This window comes from Rhea americana, unplaced genomic scaffold (genome assembly GCF_003343005.1).
Source record: "Rhea americana isolate MKP2758 unplaced genomic scaffold, rheAme1 scaffold_36, whole genome shotgun sequence".
NCBI classification, from domain to species: domain Eukaryota; kingdom Metazoa; phylum Chordata; class Aves; order Rheiformes; family Rheidae; genus Rhea; species Rhea americana.
The window spans coordinates 825,531-846,424 of NW_028186490.1; the positions used below are offsets into that span (position 1 = coordinate 825,531).

A 20,894-nucleotide genomic window follows, 5' to 3' on the forward strand; every position below is an offset into this window, starting at 1 on the left:
CTCCGCGCTCCGCCGCGCTCCGCCGCGCCGCGCTGGGCTATAACGCGCCGCGAGCCGCGACCTGAGGGACTTTTCGGGGCGCCGGTCGCTGCGTTCGCTTCACGTAATGCAACTCACCGGGAAATAAGGAGGGCGGGAAGGAGGAATACAGCGGCTGGTGAATTACTGACGGCTTCATCTGGGGAAAAAAAAGATCAAATAGAGCAGAGGTGAAATCCCTAACGGATCCGTGCCTCGCTCACCCTGCATTACACGGGATTATCATCCCCACTGCGGTTTCATCAATGCTTAGGAGCACTGCTCCCGGGTCGGCTTAGGTGCTCTACAAAGAACGAAGGAAAAGTCAGCCTACGCTCACCAGAACATCTGCTCAAGGCCCGTAAAGGAACCGACCCAAACAAGGGCTGGTGCTACCTCCTCCGTGTAAAGAGAAAACACAGTGGGCATAAAGGGAGTTTTGTCCTTCTCAGATTATCAAGACACCTTGTGTTTTCAGCAGTTACAACTCTCTCTCACCTTCAAAATCCTCTTTAATGTACTGACAGCCCTATAAATCTGACATATTTCTCTTCAATACTACCCACAAATCAAAAATATCCCAAAATAACTCAAACCAGTTGCCAAAGGAAAAGGATTAGATATCAGTCTAGCAATTAGTCTGAAAAAGATCAAAACGTATTTTGGCTAAATTTGCCAAAAGATGCTAAGGCAGTTCAGTACCAAACTTTGCTCAGTCTAAAAGGGCACAAACCTCTCAAGGGCAGTTGGGAAAAGCTCCCTCGTTTCAGAGGGACGAACACGCGCAAAGGCAGGCTATCTGCCTTCCGGACAGGAGCCGGGAGCTTGTGCTGATGCTGCCGGCAGCGCCTGCCTCTTGGGACCCCCCAAGAGGACAGGGACAGTAATTGAAGAGCAGAACCGACAGCCGGGACATCTCAAATCTGAAATCCAGCTTGGGTAGAAAATACGCTGTGTAGCAAGTCGCCTTGCCACACCTGCCCATTTCTCACCCACCCAATGGAGAGAAGGCTGATAACATTTGTGGCATCCTGCCAAAACCACCAAGCCACCTCAGGCACAAAATCTCATCCTACTCATGTTGGATATCATCAGGGAGAAGAAAAATATTGACATTCTATTCACTGATCTCCCTCATTCCCCCCCCCCCCCAAAAAAAAAATTCTCTGCTTCGTAAGAATGGCAGTTTGTAAGAAGAATTCAAAGCAAGGCCTAAGGCTATTAGGTTGATCTGATATCTGAAAGGCTCATCTTCAATTTAGAGATTTACTGAAGTGCAAAACATGTACAAGTGTGCGTGCGTGTATATATCTCCATGCAAAAGAGGCAGAGCTCAGGCTCAACATATAGTACCCAGATAATCAATGTAGCCTTGATCTCTCACGACCTGCCCAAGAACTGGAAGGGCTGTTTGCATGTCTCTGCCCTTGTAAGAGGGTTTCTAAGGACCAGCTCAAGAACCTTTAATTTCTTAAGTAGATTAAGGGTTTGCTAGTTCACCCCTGGACACAGGAATGTCGATCAGCCAATCTAGAATAACTGTTCTGTTACCGGCTCTTGCATGGGGAAGGGAGACAGGTGCTTAGCAGGATAGGTCCATATCTGAAAGACAGATCTACCAGGGGCACAGAGCAAGCTGTACCCTCCTCCCTTCTTAGTGCTGCACTGAACTATATTTGTATCTACACTGCTAAGGTACCAACTTTGCTATCCTTAGAGTGAGTCTGTAGTTGCCTTATGGAGCCTCTGCATCGGTATAAATGAGTTAATAGGATCACAGGGAAAGCATGAATGAAGCTCTTTTCTTCTTGCAATAGAGGAATCAGCTCTGGTATGATTTAAGTTTAGCTTTTAAATCTGAAATGTGGTCATCAGTCTAATCCCATGCAGAGCAGCAGGCAACTGTAAGCCAAATAGTGGAGAAACTATGGTATTAAATGTATGCATACTTACATACATGGTCCAGTTTTCAAAACCTGGCGAGCTCTTCTGAAGATCTAGCCACTGATTTCTATACCTAAAAAAGAACAGACGTCTTTCAAAAAAAAGTCAGAAAACAAGCCTGAAACAATTAGTTCATACAGATCTTAAAAAAAATATCAAAACATACTCAGACTCTCTGGGAAAGGCCAGTATTTCCTGTGTAACAGCTGAGAGCTTTGTACGTTAGTACTGCCAGCAGGTGACTTTGCCGATGCCCACATGCTAAGGCTGTTGTAAACAGCAAACACTTGTCTCCTGAAATGCCCCATCTTCCTGCTGCACTCCAGAACAGGAAGCCTGCCTTCCGGGTGTGCCCCTGCTGCACTAAAAAAGGCATGTAATGTCTGTCATGTTCTGAACTGCTAATCATTCCACCTCTAAGGTAACACACAAAGAAATGGGCTTGAGGTTTGTAACAGGACCAATCGTTTGATTAGGAAGTGAGCTGAGCACTCTTTGGGAGGAGCTATGTTACCAGAGGGAGCAAATCTTTTGTCACAAAAAGTTACTGGTGTGAATCCAGCACAGACCAGAAAAGCTTACCAACTATGTCATTTGGTAGTGACTCTCTAGGACAAGCGCGGGGAAGAAGCTAACACTGCCAATACCTCAGCTAGAGGTGTGTAAGAATTGCCCAATAGCCCCCACAGTAGTATCAACTGATAAGCATCCCTTTCTTCGAAGGGCTTGTCCTGTGTGCCACAGCAAGGATTGCACCATACTACTTACAAGCTGCAGTTATCACCCAGGTTCTTTGGAACTATAATGCTAACCTAAATACCTTCACTGAAACACCATATGTAATGCCTAAATAACTGCTGCGAGAAAACAGCAATAGAGTGACTACAGTGCAACAGGGAGGAAAAATACTCAAGAGCAGACCAGACTCCTCCTTACTAGAAAAACTTTGCCTACACCACATATTCACTTTTCTTTCCCTTTTTGACTGAAATTTTGAACAGTGAGTTAAAAAAAAAGGAACATTCAATATACAGCTAGCATCTGAGTCTACATTCTGGCTAGGAGCTGTGATACCATCTCTGAACTTTTCTGTGCTCCCACAAGCCATTTATCTGTGTATATTCTTAATGACAAATGTTCATATGCAATAAACATCCTGGTACAAACACTTATAACTTACTGACATTTGTGGGACTTCCGTGATCATCTTCACGATGAAGAAAGTTTACCACACTGACCATCAAATTCCCAAGCTGTGCCTCCAGATTACATTGGAGGAGGCACACATTAGGTCTTTGCAAGAACAGGCCCACTGCTGCCATTAAATGCTTGGGTTGTTGCTGGGAAGCAGCGTGCTGGAATGGGAATCCCCTGAGCAAGATGGCATGAGCACTGCACAGGACACAGCTCAGCTAGCAGCATTCCTAATGCTGGCACTGATGTGAGAGGAAGAAAAATCTCTGCTTGACTCAAATCCAAACAAACTGTACACAGCTTTAGAAGCAACACTTTATTTGCAAAACATACAAATTCTTTTAAAAAAATCTGTGACACCACTAATCCCAAATCCTGCCACTTCCATATGTACAGTCCTGAGCAGAAGGGCACTGCAAGGGTGAATTACCTCACTTTATAGACAGCAGCTTAGACAAACAAGTCAAGTGATGTAGTCAGGGTCAGCCTCTCACTGTCACAGCCGTAACACAGGTATATTAACTCCAGGCCCCACGGCTGGGCTCCCCTCATTCAGCATCACACTGTTTAAACCAGACACAAAGTCATGCTGATTCTGGGAAGGCACCCAGACAGAACAACTGCAACATTTTCCAAAAGCAAAATCAGCGTGTAGTGAATGGGAAATTGTATTGACTTTCTGCATTGCTAACAAGGGATTTGCGAGCACACAGGCTATGTTTGTTCAATCAGAGTTGAAAAGAAAACCAGAATCATATGAAATGTCCCTCTAATCCATGAGCCCAGTGAACAGGATGGCCCCCAGCTATTGTGTCAGTACATACAGCTTGGGGTCCTTAATCCTTCAAATTATTGGCATGGTGCACTTGCTCTGTGGTAGCTCTTTCAGACCTTTTCCTATCTCTATCATGTTGCTTTATGCTTGAGTAAATGGTAGGGCAAAAGTGAGATATGTATGTCTCTGCTGTCAGGATGAACTGCCCTGCTTCTCCTGTCTACACGGTATCTCAGCTAATGAACATTAGCTACTATCAGGGAAGGAGTCCTCTCCCAACTAGTCTTGAATCAAAAGTGGAAGAGAAGTGATGACATGAAGTACAAAGGTGTGGAGGATGGGGGCCCAAATACACAAAACAAACTAAAACTCAGATTCCACCTGATTTACCTCCCACCATACATACTCACGGTCAGTGAATGTAAAGTAAACAATCTTACCTCCATTTTACAAATGGAGAAACTGAGGCAGAGAGTGGTAACATGACCCTGGGCACACAGCAAACCAGTGGCAGAGCAAAGCAGAGATCCCAATCTTTCTAAGTCCTAATTTCATCATGTGTCCACTAGGCAGCACTGGCTTGGTTTTTGCATCAGAACCATTACAAATGTTTAAACTAGGATGACAGTAACTTCTACCAACTTTGTAGAGATAAACAAGGGAAGTAGAGCAGTTAGACTCTGGAAAGGTTCAGTCATGAAGTGATCTTAAATAGCTCTTCAGAGATTTTGTATCACAGGTTTCAACCTTTGAGATGTGAAGGGTTGGCTGTGGTAAATTCTGCAGGCTCCTGCAGGCTGATATGGGAGGGGTCCAGAAGGCACCGTCTTCTAGAAATCCTTGTAAAACAACATTTGCATTCATTCAATGGGCAGCCTTTATCTGCTTCCCCAAAGATTCAGTTACTTTTCATGCATTTTACAGTCTCCATAGAGTCCCACTACCTTTATTCTTCATTACAAATGCCATCACAGTAAAGAACTGTGATTCTTTTTAATATTGATAGTAAAAGGGGAAGAAAGCAGCATTCTGTTTGTGCTTGCTCTAGAGCCTTCTTGGAAAGAGAGGACAATGATAACATTGACATCTGCTGTTATATACTGAATCCCAGGAGAAACGAGAGCTTGCAATGCTAGTTTAACACTTCTACTGCTGGGAACCATGTAAATGGAAGCAGCACGCCCTGTGAACCAAGGCAGTTTTATTCCGAGCAGAACTATAGTTTGACTTGTCCTTCACTGTCTTCCACCATCACAGCCTGCTTCTTCCCTCTGCCTGGGAGACAGGGTAATATGGAGGAGGATGTACAGACTTAGCCATCCAAAGATCTGGGTTTATTTCCAGCTTTGCCACTACATCTGCATTCAGCCTCATATCAAACACTTGTCTACTATATGACATTGCCTGTCTTTCTAGCATCTTCAGTTCAGGTAAGGGCTGCCACACACACAAGTTTCCACAGACATGTTCCCTATCCCTAACTCTGTCCAGGTGCAACATCAATAAAGTTTGTGTTTGAATCTTCTGCAGACCAAGTGTACAAGAAATCCATGCTTCCTCAAAGCATGCATAGCATGTCTTGCTATGCAGTTGTGGCAGGGTGTTTGCGCATATGTTTTTGTCTGGCCTAATCAATCATTAAACCATTTCAACAACAAATTCTTCTTTGGCAAGCCATGCAGGGGCATTCATATGTATATGAATATAACTACATATGTACTGTATATGTACACATATACAGTTTAAACCAGCTTATTATTTAAACAATATTGTATTCCCTAGTAAAATATAAATAACCATTAGAATAAGGTTTTCGATGTATAATTTATAAACCTAAAATGCTTTTCACAAACACATGATAACGATTCAAGTTTTTGTTTTGAAGAACAGTTCTGACAACAGATTGGAATATTTGTGAGTAAATAAATATCATTAAAAGAGCATGAACAGAGTCCAAGTGCAATTCAGGTTTTGGTCTGAGCAAATCTAAATCTATTTTTTTTTATACTGATGTCGGTTTAGTTCTAATTAGAATCCATAGAGACATTAGTCCTGAAGAGTGATCAGCTCTAACGTAGTGAACAGCAAGCTTTTCCCTTTCCAGTAGGGAGACTTGCCCTCTACCTCTAGGCAGCAACGTACTTTTTTCTAGCTGAAAACTAAAACTGGGCAACAAACAGATAAAGTGTACCAGATCTCAAAAGTCAACAGTTCTGGAAAACATTGAACAATCAATAAAACTGTGCAATGTTCATCGCTAGCTATAAAAAAATACCTTTCTCAGATTGGCTGTCTCTCCTATGATCCCAGTTCCCCCCTTTATAAGAGTTGATGTTATTCCTACCGTAAAACAACAGAAATAGTCTGCAGCTCAGGCCGGTTTCTTCCCCTCCACTCATAGAAGAAGTGAGAGGGCTCTTCTGCCCATTCTTGCTCTATCTGCCCTGGGAACGGAGAGTGAAGAAATGAAAAATCTAAAAAAAAATGTAGGAAAAGGTGAGTTGTGGTTGTTGGGGACAGATATGAAAAGTAAAATTGCTGGAAAACATAGCTTTAGAGACATATTAATTGTTGTCATGAACAAACAGTTGAGCAAAAGCGAGGTTGATGATGGATTCTCCCTTCTACTTCATTCAGAACAATTTAAGGTCAATTGCTTTGGATAAAATGCCAATTCAACTTATCCAGCCCAAATTTTCATTTTAAATGCAAATTAAACTGAACAGGTCTGGAAAAGTCCTGTTGTCTTTATTTCTTTCAGGATTTCACCTTCTTTGTATTTCTTTATGCCTTTTAACCAAATGGTAGCTAGAGAAACAACCCAAGAGATATGCTGAATCCAAACATCGTTAGAAATGAATAATGTAAGAGAACGTAAGGTTGTAATACTTTAGACCAAAGCCTATCGTCTCATCTCTGACCTGTAGATTCTCACTCAGCACCACTGACAGTCAGATTTATCTCTCAGTATCTTTACTTGTAAAACAGGAGTCTTGAAAGCAATTTGGGAGGGCAGCAATGTGGTTATTCTCTGCTAGGAGTTAATTTGTTTTCTGCCTCTATTTCCATCAACTAGAAAGGAATCTTTATCCACCCACAGCAAACCTAAAACATTTGCAGTGTAAAAGAACTGAGCGCAGCAACACTGAACAGACTGGAAAACCAGAAATAACGCCAAGGTTGAGAAGAAATTAGCTTTAGATGAATCAGATCTCTCATTCTTCGGGGAGATTTAAGCTTGTAAAAATGTTAGATTAATCTAGGTTTAGATCTATCTTTCATAAGAATCATAATAAATAATGGCAAGTTTAACATTCAGACTTTTGAAATTATCAGTAATAATAATTATTATTATCACTTTCCATCAAAGGCTCTAAAGGTATTTTGGGGGTATCAACGAACTGATTTTCACAGTCTACCTATTATACACACAGAAATTATTACTCCCACATCAGAGAGCAAAATAATATGGTGTGAGCATTCCCTCTCTCCTCTTCCACTTGAGACGTAAGCCAGAAAGAGCCAATAATCTGGAAAGCTTCACTCAAAGGCCCAACTCAAGACATCCTCTAGGGACCTTTGGTTTAGAGCTGCAGAGTCCTCTTCCATTCTCAAGCTCCCAAATGCTCCCCTCCCCTCCAGGGCAGCCTCTTAACCCTGTAGGTCGACATCTAACACAAAACCTGTATAATGTCAGCGACATGGTGAAGTAGTAACTGCATCTAACACAAAACCTGTATAATGTCAGGGACATGGTGAAGTAGTAACTGCAGTAACTTGTCCTTTGGTCAAGTCATCTGAGGCCGGGAAAGCTACCTCCTGCTGAGTCCCAAGCTGCCACAGTTAGCCTGTTCTCAGTACCCTTATGAGTTCTGGGCCTTTGCGTTCCTCATGGCAGACCTAGTAAACGTCAGTGTAATGCCTTGCTGCCTCATCCACTTTCTCTTCCCAGTTCCCCAAACCATTTTTGCAATCCACACTCTAAAAATCAGGATTTTCTACTCTCCTAAGCAACCACCATTCCACCGAGGTAAATTAAGTGCTACCTAGAAACCTCAGACACGGACTTGTTTCCCAACAGCTTATCTACCAAATGGCTTAAGCTAAGATTGCAGTATTAAAGTCCTAGGGTTGAACCAGGGTACATGACGTATCACGTATACAGAGCACATCTCCTGCTCTGCTGCTCCTTTTAAAGGGTGGTTAACTCCAATTAAACGGCAGAAGGGACGATCGGAAGCAGCAACATTTTAAGCCATCACAACTAATCCACCAAAGCTCTGTGCTATCATATTTGTGTTGAGCTACACAATCTCTATCTGTCTCAGTCCGAGGCTTAAAATTGATGAGTGAGAATAAAGCTGTGCATATGAAATCCTGAATGTTCTGAAATATTTAAATTATATAAAGTCACTGGGCTACTATTTGTCTGAAATAAACATATACAAAACAATGCACTATTACAGAGAATTACTAAAAGACATACCCTGAGTCACTGGCTTTCACTATTATTTGTTTACTGAAAAAACTTCTCCACTCTGGGAGTGTCAGTGCTTTATACCATACACACAAAGGATCAAAGAGGCCCATTTCTATGACATACACCTTAGAAGCTTACAGAAATGCTTCTGCTGTATAATTTGGGAACTCTGAACGACCAAGCAGGGAGTCAGACTACAGTCTCCCGACTATTTTCGGTTGAAAGTAACCATCTTTCCTATGTAGCTTTCAAAAAAGTTTCAGATGGAAATCAAAGTGCATTGTTCCTGAAATCCAGAAAATTAAATGCCTAGCACAATTAAAATCAAGCCATGGATCTGGGACAGAAATTCTGATGCTTGGACTCCCAGTCTGACACCTTGCATATCAAAATCTTCATCACTGGACATGGACTGCAAGGTATAACCATTTTTCTATTCCAGAACCCAAATCTGCCCTTTCACACCTATGAATTACCCAGGAAACTCCCTTCATTATCTCCAAGTTATTAGTATAAACTCAGATCCATTTCATAATCCTAGCACTTCCATTAGTTACTAAACTAATGCCTACCTTTGGGACTTCACAGTGTTTAAGGAAACCTGCCTGCACAAAAGCCTTTGTCTGAGAACTTTTATCAATATAAACCACATCTATGAGAAATAAATCAATACGTATTTAAACAGGATATATGACACAGCTGAAGGAGGAAAGTACAGAGCTTCCACCTAAGGGTCATGGATCTGAAGCCATATAAGGCTGAACAGTGACAAACTGTTACTATCACAGTATTTCAGTGGTGGTTTTGGAATATTGTCTCTGCACTCAGGCTGTTTCAAGACTATTCGTAACAAACAAGCAGCTTCCTTATTTAGCTGTCAGCTTCCTAGACTGATGGGATGGATAAAGGAAACCAACCTGATTACCATTTCACATTTATACTCCAGAAATGAGGATAACAATGTTGAAGACTATTGAGCGAAGCCTGGGGAACTGAAGGTAGGTGCTGGACTACAATGCTGACTCCCACGTGCCAAGTCAATCTTCTTGCCATTATTACCCAGAAGCTTGGGGACAGATTTTTGCCTCTGCATATTGACTAAGCACACACATGCAAATGTAACAAGCATGAAAATTATCAGTGGTACAGCCTGGCTTAATAAATATATTCAGATATGGCATCAGTACCACTCATGCCATATTGGCTGTGGCAACAATTTTAAGAACCTTGCCATGCATCATTTTATAGCACTGGGTACAAGGACTGTACTCTATTTTTTTCTTTAACAAGAACTTTACTGTGATTGATACACAGACATGTTCATTAGTAATTCTGACAGTCAGGCACAGTCACTATTCAAAATACGAAGAAATATAAACCCAATAGGAATATTCTTTTTTGAAAATCTGTGTACGCATGTATGTATGTATATTCTTGTGCCCAGGCCACACAACGTATTATGTGAAAATCATTACCCTTCATGAAAAGACATCTGGTGATGCTTGAAGCTACATCGATTAAAGAAATTGTTCTGCCGTCCACTGTTTAATTTGCCTGAATGTTAGCTATTATGATAAAAAGATTAAAATAAATGTGGTCTTGGAAATTTTAATACATTTCTCTTTTATATTTATTGCAGCTTTGAGTCTGTAAAAGGTGATCAGCGGCTGGGGAAAATTAACTGCATATAGTAGAGAAAGACTATTACTGGCTTACTAGTGCTTCAAACAAATAAAAAGATGCAGATCTACTCATGAGCCGGGTACATCAACAGAGTCATCCCATGCCTCCACTGCCTGGGTAAATACACTCTCATCCTTTGTCCTCACACACTGTCTTCGTCCTCATATTGTCAGGAGGACAAAAGTGCGACAAAGACAACTCTAGTAGAATCAAACAGGAATCATATTGAATGCGTTTTGCAGAAAATATCAGATTTTAACACAGTTTGAATGGCCGTTTCATGTACACAGAAATTGCTAGATGGTAATGGTTTAGAGAAGGATTTTGTAAGAACAGTTGTCACTGACAGAAACCCTGCTACAACAAGTTTTATGAGATTAAACTTCAAAGGTCCACAGGAGAAAACAGGATGGGAAAAGTTCACCTTGGCAAAAAGAGCGGTGATCTGATGACTACTCTGGAGAGCAACTTTCAACCTCAAGGTACAGCTCCTGCCACTGAGGCCAGCATTTTTGATGGAGTAACATTTGTGAACATGTTGAAACTTGATCCTAGCAACACATGTAACGACTATGCTGTGTTTTCTGTCATACCTTTGAGTCACAGCAGCGGGACTGTAGACTGAGTTGTTTATGCTGCCAAAAGTCTCAAGGCTCAGACTAGAAGCAAGAGAGATGAGGGAGCTAAGAAGTTTTTCAAACCTCTACCACCAAAAACTTTGAACTCTGCTCCTTCCTCCAAAAAATATCAGAAAACTGAGGGCGAACATGTAATTACCACAGATGGTCAAGATGTGCTGCAGATCCACATGTGTTAAGGCCTCCCTTTCCTTCCACTAACAAGAAGATAATGCCAAAATGACATTGCACATGTTCAGCTGCATGGAAGTTCTCATGCATAGCTGGCAAAGACAAGGCAGCTTGGACAGTTGTATACAGGCAAACAGCCAGGTTCCTGAGATCTGAAGAGAAATTGGGACACTAGGTTAAGATACAGCCTTTTACTTGGTCCAAGAAAGCAAAGGGTTGTGCAAGTGTGCCATAGCAGAACTGACTGTAATACAGCTGCCTTTGCTCGGAAGAAGGAAAAAAATAACACATTTCCTGCAACATAATCCACAGACGATGCAATTCAATCTTTGTTGGAGACCCTGTGATTCTTCTGTACCTGTATCATAAGCAGTATTAAGGAGACTCCACAGAAGAGCAGTTCTGGCCCTCCTCACATTGGGCAAAACTGATCTCTCTCCACACATTGAGCAAGCTGCACGCTGAATAGGGCTCTGATGGGTTTATGCACTTGACACTTGCACCAGAGCATCCTCCACCCTCAGAATACAGATGGATTGAGAGCACACTGAGGAAGGCTCCTTGCTAACTAAGCAATCAGCAGCACTGAATCGCACTCCCTGAGGGGCCCTGGCAGGACATGCAAAGTATGCACTGATGATTGGGAAAGACTTTATTTTTTCTTATTCATTTTATGCTGCACACTTCTGTAAAGCCCTTTTCCTAACATTTCTAAATGGTTATAACATCGTATATATTACTGAAACACAACAGTATCTTCTTATACATGCATCAATCTGGATCATTACTATGAGGAAAGAGGAAAAAAAAACCGTATCAAAATAATGATTATATAGAAAAATACCATGATAAATATTTATTGGTGACACACCATACAACATTTTAATTCTAGTATTTTTATAAAACTTGATCCACCACAATCCATTGTTTTAGTTTTTAGATAAGAATATAAATATACAAAAAATAATTGGGATGCATTAACAGCTTTATAGTCAGTCCTGGAAAAACATTAGGACTCAGATTTTAGACAGGCCACTATCAGCAACATGGAATGGTTTGGCAGAAGCCTCATATATCTTAATGTCTTCAATAGCTCACACCCTAAAACTCAGCAACTTCAGGCTTCATCATGAAACTCAGAACCTTTCACAGGTCTCTCTGTTCTTTTATTTTGCTTAGCCACAGTAATTATAGGAGTGGCATATAAAAATTCAGTGTCAGTTTGAATCTTGCTAAACTGTTGGCTTCAATGACATACATCAACAATAAATTCTACTGCTTAATTACATGCTGCATGAAAAAATATTTCTTTTATTGCTACATCAGCACAGTATGTAGGGTTTTGTTGTTGTTTCATCTTTGTTGCAGCAGGAAGACACGTTAGAAACCTAGAAGAACCATTCAACTAAGCAACCTGGCTGTTGGAACCATCTGAACAGCTCAAAGCAGCTACACATTATTTACACACACCTTGGAATGTGCAAATAGATTCACATTTACCTATATGAAACACATTTTATTTAAAGAACAGATCAAATCCCTGTCTTGTGAAACTCCAGTTAAACTGATGAGGTAAATCTTATGCTGGAATACACATTAAAATAGATTCCTAGGAATATATTATCAGAGATCTGACCACTGTCTGCCCTTAAAATAAATCACCATGTAACCAGTTGCTGGGCAAAAACAAAGTCAGTATTCCCTCCCTCCTCTGACTGTAAAAACTTGCTCCATACTAAATTAACAGGCCCCTTTGACCTCTCAACTTTCGAAGTTTGTGTCTGTGTGTGGTCTCTCACCCAGTGAAGTATGACCAGCAACTCATGTGTGTCTGCCACATTTGCTCAACAGCCATGCGTGCCCCAAAGTATGTGTTGCAAAACGAAGCACACATGGGAGTGATTAACGGGGTCTGTGCAGTAAATGAACTGCTGAAGTCACAGAGGGAGCTTTGAAAGGGGCACAGAGCGGAGGAGAACAAAGCATCCTTCCCGAGTTCAACGATGATGCATTCAGAACTGAAAGAGGGAAGGCAAAGATAGTGCCAGCTCCTCAAAGCAAGAGAAAAAGAATTAGACAAATGCATTATGACCGAGATTTATAACACAATAAAAATGAAGAATATCGTATCTGAAAAGATCATTATAAAAACATCGGCTTCCCTGCCAGTTCTCAAACTGCCAGCAGGGCTACTTGACCATTAGAGAGAGCTTCTAATAGCAGTTAATAAAGAAATTAGTGAGAGAGTATCCCTTATGTCAACCCACAGAACTCTGTGACATTACTTCAGGGATTGCATCTTTCACCAGAAACACCTACACATTGTATGTGGGATATATGAAAAAGGACGCAAGCGCAGAAACACGTGCTATGTGATATGAACATCAGAGCTGACAAAATAGGTAGGATTCAAACTTGCTTTTGTGTTAATACACGGGCACTGGCTCTAGCTCCAGGTTTGGGTTAGAAGGCTCTGAAGCTGTACAAGAGGCCTGCAGCCCTCCAAGGTAAATACAGGCCAAAGAATCATAAGAGTCTGGGAATCAACAGCGTTCAAGTCATCTTGACCGTACCCTCTTACCCGCTGCTGTGTCCCCATTCCGCTTTTTGGCAAACGTTACGTTCACGTATGTGGACAGGGGAAAAGAAGAATTTCCCCAACTGCTGAGTTTGCTTGCGGTGCTGCCAGCACTGCAACCCAGCCCAGCTCTGCCCTACAGCGCTATCAATTCCCTTGCCCACCGCAGGCCTCAGAGGAAACATGGGAACTGGACCATGGTACGCAGTCCCGTGCTGTTTACTCCAGGGACCATTAAGTGCTGCTGACCAGTCTCTGGGCTCCCTCAAAACGGAAGGAGTTGCTCCTAAAATATCCCTGCTTTCTTATGCCTGACTGGACCAAGTATAAATTATTGGCTAATTTCCCACTGATTCCCAAATTTCCAAGATTTTCTCGGGGATAGGATCATGAGACACCATTCAGTCACTCATTTTTTTTTCATGGCACAGACTGGTGTCACAGTAGCTGGAATCATAAACCCTTCTGCAGAAGAAGACCTGCTTAAGGAATAAAACTACAACTAAAATGAAGCAAGCAAGCAAGCTTTCAAACAACCTGGGTTACCACTTCTTTTCTGCCTAAAAATCTCTAGATATCACAGCAACATGGCTGAGTAACATATATTATAGGCAAGCTTCTCAATACATCCCAGCCCTCACTATCTCACTGTGTCTACTAGAGGCTGTGATAAGGAGGACGAGGCCACTCAGCTCCAGAGCTTCAGTGTATTTCATCTACTTTGTGCAACTTTCCCAACGCTCAGCTGAGAAAGAGGCTTTGTACACAGGTCCACTCAGATGGGGAAGATGATAGGATGTTATAAAACAGTCAAAGAAAATAGCAGAAGCATCTGGTTTCTAATTTATGAGGATATAATCGTTATTTTTTCTATTAGCATTTGCAATTCACTGTATCTTTTTAGCTCCCTGGCTACTTCAGTATATCCAAACAGCTGTGGTAGTCAATGATGTTTTTATTTACCAGTTTTTCAGGTAAGAGGCAAAAGCTGTTCTTCTTCCCATTTGGACATTATCCATTGCCTTCCATTGCCTCTCAGACAGGATGGACTGCAATCACTGTAATGAAATACACTGTAGGGAAAGGCCACTCTGAAACTGCAACTAATGGCAAACAGTGCTGCACAGAGCACCTCATTAGTTTGAATGACCTCCTTCTCTCAACGACAACATTGCTTCCGAACTGACTGAAACGGGTCAAGATGGCAGTGCCCAGTTTTAAATGCAGGACAGGATATTCTTAGAAAAGAGATTCCCCAGTCTGGGACCCATCACTCTCCCAATTACTGGGAGAACTGAAACCTGTGGGCTTCCAGAGCATGGAAGTCTGAGTGACAGAGGAAAAAACTGGAAGCTCTGGCTTCCAATGCAAAAAGTGCTGTCGGAAGCTGAAGTCCAATGGAAACAGCTGTATTTTCTTACTGATTTATACAGTGTGCAGAGCTCTGGAGAGGTAAGTTTAAGAACTCATCAACATTAATTTTGAAAGAATTATCCCTTTAAAGTACAATTTAGTATTACCAGAAGACTCTCATCCAAGTACTGACTGGACAGTACTCACTAGCGAAGTGTAAAGCGTGATTCCACAGAAATTATGTCTTAATGCGCAGGACTATGGATAAAGCAGCAGTGTATGCTACATACTTATTTATATATTCTAGAGTGCCAAAACACTCATACCCTGCTCTCCAGTTCTGTGACATGAACAGAGCTCCTTCAGTGAACCATGATATTGTATTAATTCACTCCAGGTCCAGCTATTGGCCAGCAAAGCTGCATTTCTATTCTGATGTTCAGAGGTCTGCAGACATATTAAATCACAGGGATTTTTGTGAGCGATTCCTCATACACTCAGACAAATTCACACACCGAGCAAGGCCCTCTTGTTTTGCAGCTCACTTTTGCTCACCCTCTGCAAAAACCCTGTAAAGTTTCAGGACCTGACGCTCATCAGCCAAGTTATGCAACAAGAATCACCAGGACCAAAGCTGCATAAGACCTTTTGGAGAAACGTGTAACAGTAGAGACTCTTGTTGTTACCTCCTTGTCTCTCCTTTAGAGCCCCAAACACATTCAGTATATTCATATACTGAAATCAGAGTTTCAATAACGTATTTGTCTTGAGTATTCTCGTATTTTAAGGCACTCACCCTGTCCCAACCACACTAGCATTTAAGTTTCAAGTAAGCGGAGGTATCAAACATACATTCACCAAAACTGAAGCACAGAACCAAGAAATTCCTCCTGGTCCTCAGTTATGGTGAACAGGACAGGATTTTCAAAGACACTCAGAGAGCTGGACACTCAAATCCCATTAAAAATTGGCTAACTGACTTCATTGTCTTTAAAAATACCAGCTGTAATTATTCAAAGAATACATCAGTTAATACATTTGGATGTCATAACTATGGTTTATAAAAATAGGAGCCTAAATCAGGCTCCTAACTCCATATTGAGGCATTGAGGTAAGCATCCTGGTTTGCAAAAGTGCTGAATGCCAGCTACTCCCATTGACTCACTGCGTATGCTTGGCACCTCGCTGGCGAATTAGGCTCAAATAAGAATACTGACATGAAACTATTAATCAGTAAAGATACTGGCACACAGAGCACCCCGAGCTAAAAACAGTTCATCAGGGAAAGCAAGCAATAGAGACAAATTAAGATTACAGAAAAAATTGAAGAGGTTGCTCTGCAAAGGCAGCTCTAGATTATGCTCAGGGAGGAGACTTTCATTCAGAAGTTTGACATTACTAACACACGTAACATGAAACAGTTCTGCCGAAAGCAGCCCGTTGCTCGAGTCTGCTAGGACAATAATAACACCAGTTTTACATAAAGCACAAGGCATCCCCAGAGATCTGCACTAAATCATGTTGACAAGAAAATCAAGATGGAAACCATGCAGAAGTGCTTTGAAAAATAAATCAAAAAGGCTAGACTGATTCTGCAGCATAGTTCTGTGCACACAAAAGCCAGCTTCTTCCAGATTCATCTCACATTGCTATTTTGGCATACAAAGTCCTAGGAAGGTGGGATGTTGGCAATGTAGAATTTACATGTGTCGTATATGCCCATGAAAAATAAATACTTCACTTAATTTGGGAATTCTGCCCAAATCTGTCAGCACTCTCCTATTGCTTCAGTGATGGAAGGATTGGGCCCTTGTCACTGAATATAGCACATTCCTTTAAAATATTTGAAAAACCACTGAGTTAATTTAATGCTTACTAGACACAGGCTCTCTCAAACTCTGTATCTTCTGATTAATATAACAAGTTTTTCTTGCGTAGATTGATGAATTTCTCTGAGTTCCTAGTTTGCCTTTATATAGTTTCATAAAAGGGTACATGTTTGGCTGCTTTCCAGAGATAAATGGCAGTTACAGAACTGTTCTAACCTGTCCCTGGAGAATTATCCAGGACAGCAGTCTCACATGTGACAGAATCACCAGAACAATTTTTTTAGCACCATGCCCCATTCTTGGCCACCACTGCTGGCGGTTTAGCCACGTCAAAGAGAATACGGCCCAAAAGTCTCAAAATTCTAGTGATCTCTGGGAGCCCACAGCATCCTGAGAGCTATGAAAGACAAGAAAGGTCAGAAAAGTCTCAAGGCTACCCTGAATTAAATGAGAATTTATCTAGTTTTGAGGATTATGAATGTGATTTAAGCCACTACAGTCCTTCCAGTCTTTGGTTTGATCCGTGATTCCAGCCAAAATATTTTGTTATATATGTCCTGCTCTGTAATTATTTTCAATACAATCTTGTTTTGACAAACACACACTCCAAACGTATTATTATTTCACAATATTTTTTTTCACAAAGCTCTGCTTCATCTCTTTTGCTGCTGATATTCATTACCTTGGGCAGTTCCCACCCCCAGACTCCTCGCACTCCACATTCCTAAGACAAGACATCAGTGACTAAGGGAAATATGTTCGGAAGTAGGTGGCATGAATAACAATAAAGATGGGTGCTTGCATAAATCAGCAGTCACCATGGTCACAAATGGCCTCCAGCTTCAAGACTACCAGATGACAATGATTTGTAGGCAGCGCAGCAAAGAAAGGCCTTGAAGGGGCTTTTGAAGGACAGCTAGGGGGTAGCTGAAGTTTGGCAGAAGAGCTCTTCCCATTTACAACAGAGTACGCTTGAGGGGGGGGGAAAAAAAGCAGACAAATAAGGATATATATCGGTAGAACAAAGCAGAGCTCATCTGGTCATAGGAAAACAGGTATGATTGCTTTAAACAGCGGGTGGAATTTCAGCCACAAAGATGAAACTGCTTCTTTGGTTTAGTTATATCTATTGAAGCTGATTATTTTTATCATGGAACATGATTTTCAGTTTGGTTTTAGATGTCTAGCTTATACTGTCTTAACCAGCTTGATTTTTGTTTTCTTCTTTGAGAAATGATGAACACCTGCATTTTGAAAATAGTAAGAACCTTCACTGGAAGACTCGTGAAAGCCTAAGTATACTAGTATAAACTTAAGAAACCAGGTGCACAGGAAATCAGTCTGATACTATTTAGTACTTGGTATCTTTACTTAAACAGATAGCATCTTTCACTAATACCATGCATGGGTAGCTGTTACTGAATCCTACTTAGCACTTACATTACTAGTAGAATCTGTTAGAAAAGGTTTTGTAAACAAAAGGTAATATCTTCCAAAATTAACTCATACAGTTGAGAAAAAAACAGACAACCTTCCGTGATCTCTGTTTCCTAGGTCTTTCCTAGAAATGCTCCATAGTACCCAGTGGATTTATGGATTTACTTTCTCTGACTCTCTGACTATCACACAACCTTTGACCATACCATTTAACTTATAAGTAATACAACTATAGGGAACAACATAGTCTTGGGTGAAGTATTGACCAGTTCAGACTATTTACTTGACCTTTTATCAAATTTGTTCTAGCCAGCAGCTACTGCCTGAAAACATTTGTTCCCAAGGACCTACTGTCTAAGGAGCCTAAATCTGATGCTCCCTATAAACATTATTCTAGAACAAATTTGCAAGTCCTGGTCCTCATCCATTTCAGGTTTTACAAACTAAGACCTTGCATTTGATTTGCATTTGGGAGTGACCACAGAGGAAGCTGTACTTGCAAAGGGTATCATCTAAGACCTAGCCCCACAGCGAACTATTACTCAAATTCTCTCTGTATCTGGGGATGAAAAAGCTATTAATTGATTGCCTCAGATTTCTAGCAAGGCAGGGAGGAATTTCAGACCTTTGCTACTGCCACATATCAAGTGCAAGTATCCAGGCATCAAACATCACAGTTTTAGAAGCTTCTCACTGGCTTGTCTCAGCTTAATCTAATCTACAGTACCAGCTCTGTTTTTGTAAAATGAAGATTCTGTTCTTGGGCATGTATTCGACTTCAGAAACTGAGTTTTTAGAGCTTGAGTGCAAAATTACTGTTCAAAGAGAAACCTCAAACAAGCTTGCTGGGCTTGAAATATATACACTATATATTGCTACCTTTAAAAAAAAGGGGGGTGGGGGGAATCAAGATGAGGAAGGGTGGCTAACCATTAGTGCCAGTGACTTGGTAAGAAGGATTCTTCCACTAGCAGTCATCTGGTATTGTTATTTAATTAGCAAGCCTAACTTCAGCACTTTTAATGAGATGAGTTATGGATTGTTGTGCTGGTCTGTTCTGAGTGGGAGGAAGCAGGAGCTCCCCAAGCTGCTGCACAACGACGTACTCCTGTCTTGAGTTCAGTGGACCTTGCACAAAGCAGGAGGAGGGGGAAATGAAGAAAGTTCTTATTCCAGCTGATTCATCCAATCTAGTGTTGAGCAGCTTCCTCAATTCTACGTAAGGTTCATACAGAAACTGGAACAAGGCCAGAATTTCCATAAAGAACCATGCATTAATGAAAGGAGTAAATCTAAACCCTAAATGCTATTTCCCCTCCCTCAATTGTTTTGAGTTTATGTCAGATAGAAGTTTGGAAGTAGCTAATACTTTTTTGATTTCAATTTTAGACTACAAGGTGTTACAAAATCCAGGAATTGTTTGAGCACAAATTGTACGTACTGAGATCAAAAAGCAGCTAAATTCACAGTTCAGGTCTACAAAATCCTGATCCAAATCTTGCCTAATGCTGACAAAATTCAAATGCCGCTTTCTCACCCCATCTCTGACAGAAGGAGAAAGGAAACCGAAGGCATCTAAACTAACATGAAGTATTGGCAAATCAGTCCTGTTACTTTAGGAAAAAGTCTTACGGAGCTCATCAGTCTCATCAGGACATAGCTGCAGAGTTTGTGTTCACTCAAAGCTGCTATACTGTGAAAAGGTGGGGCTGTCACTAGCAGAACTATAATTCCTGGGAGGTGTTAGGTGGCATGATGACAGTATTATTTACATCCTATTCAGTGTTTCCAACAACAGATAAGACTATACTAATAATTCAATTTTCTGCTCTTATTCTGTTAATGTTCATCAGTAAATCAGAAAATAATGGTCCATTATGAAAGTATTGCTGCTTTATTTCTTAAAATTGGTATTTTTAAACCAAACTATTTACGTTACCATATTTATACACTATAGCCATTACTCAATGGAAAAAAAAAAAAAAAAAAAAAAGGAATTGTCAACTGACACAAAATTGCGTATGAAGATACTTTATAATCCTTTTGAATTTGAATGCTAAATGTACTCTACCTTCTGGCCCAGTATGTTAGTCTTTCTCTGCATCCAGATTAGTATCCCGAGTGACGTATCACTGGCCTGAAAGGAGAGTGAAGTGATTAGGTCTCCTCTGATCCACGAATGATGGTAACTAACTCTTAATTCTGTAAAGGCATAAAACTGATCTTGGCGGAGCACATAAAGATGCTAGGACAGTTAATGCAGTTTAGGTCACCTTTATCAACTGTGTTTGAAGCTCTGGCATGTATCCTCCTTTTTCTCTACTGTTTAAGTTTACTGTGCCCAGAAGTGCTATCAGCTGAATGCTACACTATTTCCAGTGGTCACGAACATGCCATGATATAAACGAAGTCTCCAACACCAGTATTTTCTTACCAAAGTCTGAAATGTGTGCATTGGCCTCACCTTCTCTATTAAACTTAACAGTGTGAACCAATGGCCTTGTACAGACATAATGATGTCTACTACAGGACTGGAGCACTGTTAAGAAAACTTGAAGACACAAGAACTCAAGTGGAACAGATACTTTCCTTCAAAATGCTGTGAGCCTTTCCTAGTTTTCAGTTTTCATCTGCTTTGTCTCCTGTGTGCTATGGATTTTGTTTTGTCTTTTTATGCCACAGAGTGATCAAAATCGTGGCACTCTTGGTTAACCTACCTTTAAGAGTAGCTATTGACATTTTTGCTTGATGGAACTATCGTGTTTTCCTACGTCATTTTTTTTCTTACTACTTG

General features: G+C 41.0%; 1 protein-coding gene across 3 annotated transcripts in view; it reads right to left on the reverse strand.

Annotated features, from left to right (window-relative positions):
• Positions 1-20,894, reverse strand: part of LOC146591752 (uncharacterized) — an 89,380-nt gene that overhangs the window by 46,237 nt on the left and 22,249 nt on the right. For 2 of the 3 annotated variants that reach the window (XM_085312235.1, XM_085312234.1), the window contains exons 2-5: positions 20,172-20,237; positions 6,276-6,370; positions 1,972-2,035; positions 118-178 (exon numbers count right to left, since the gene is read on the reverse strand). In XM_085312235.1, coding sequence (XP_085168361.1) covers positions 118-178; positions 1,972-2,035; positions 6,276-6,370; positions 20,172-20,204 — 253 coding nt within the window. In that variant the 5' untranslated portion in view covers positions 20,205-20,237. Of the gene's footprint in view, positions 1-117; positions 179-1,971; positions 2,036-6,275; positions 6,376-20,171; positions 20,238-20,894 lie in introns of all 3 variants that reach the window. The other variant, XR_014896731.1, reaches the window with a different exon arrangement.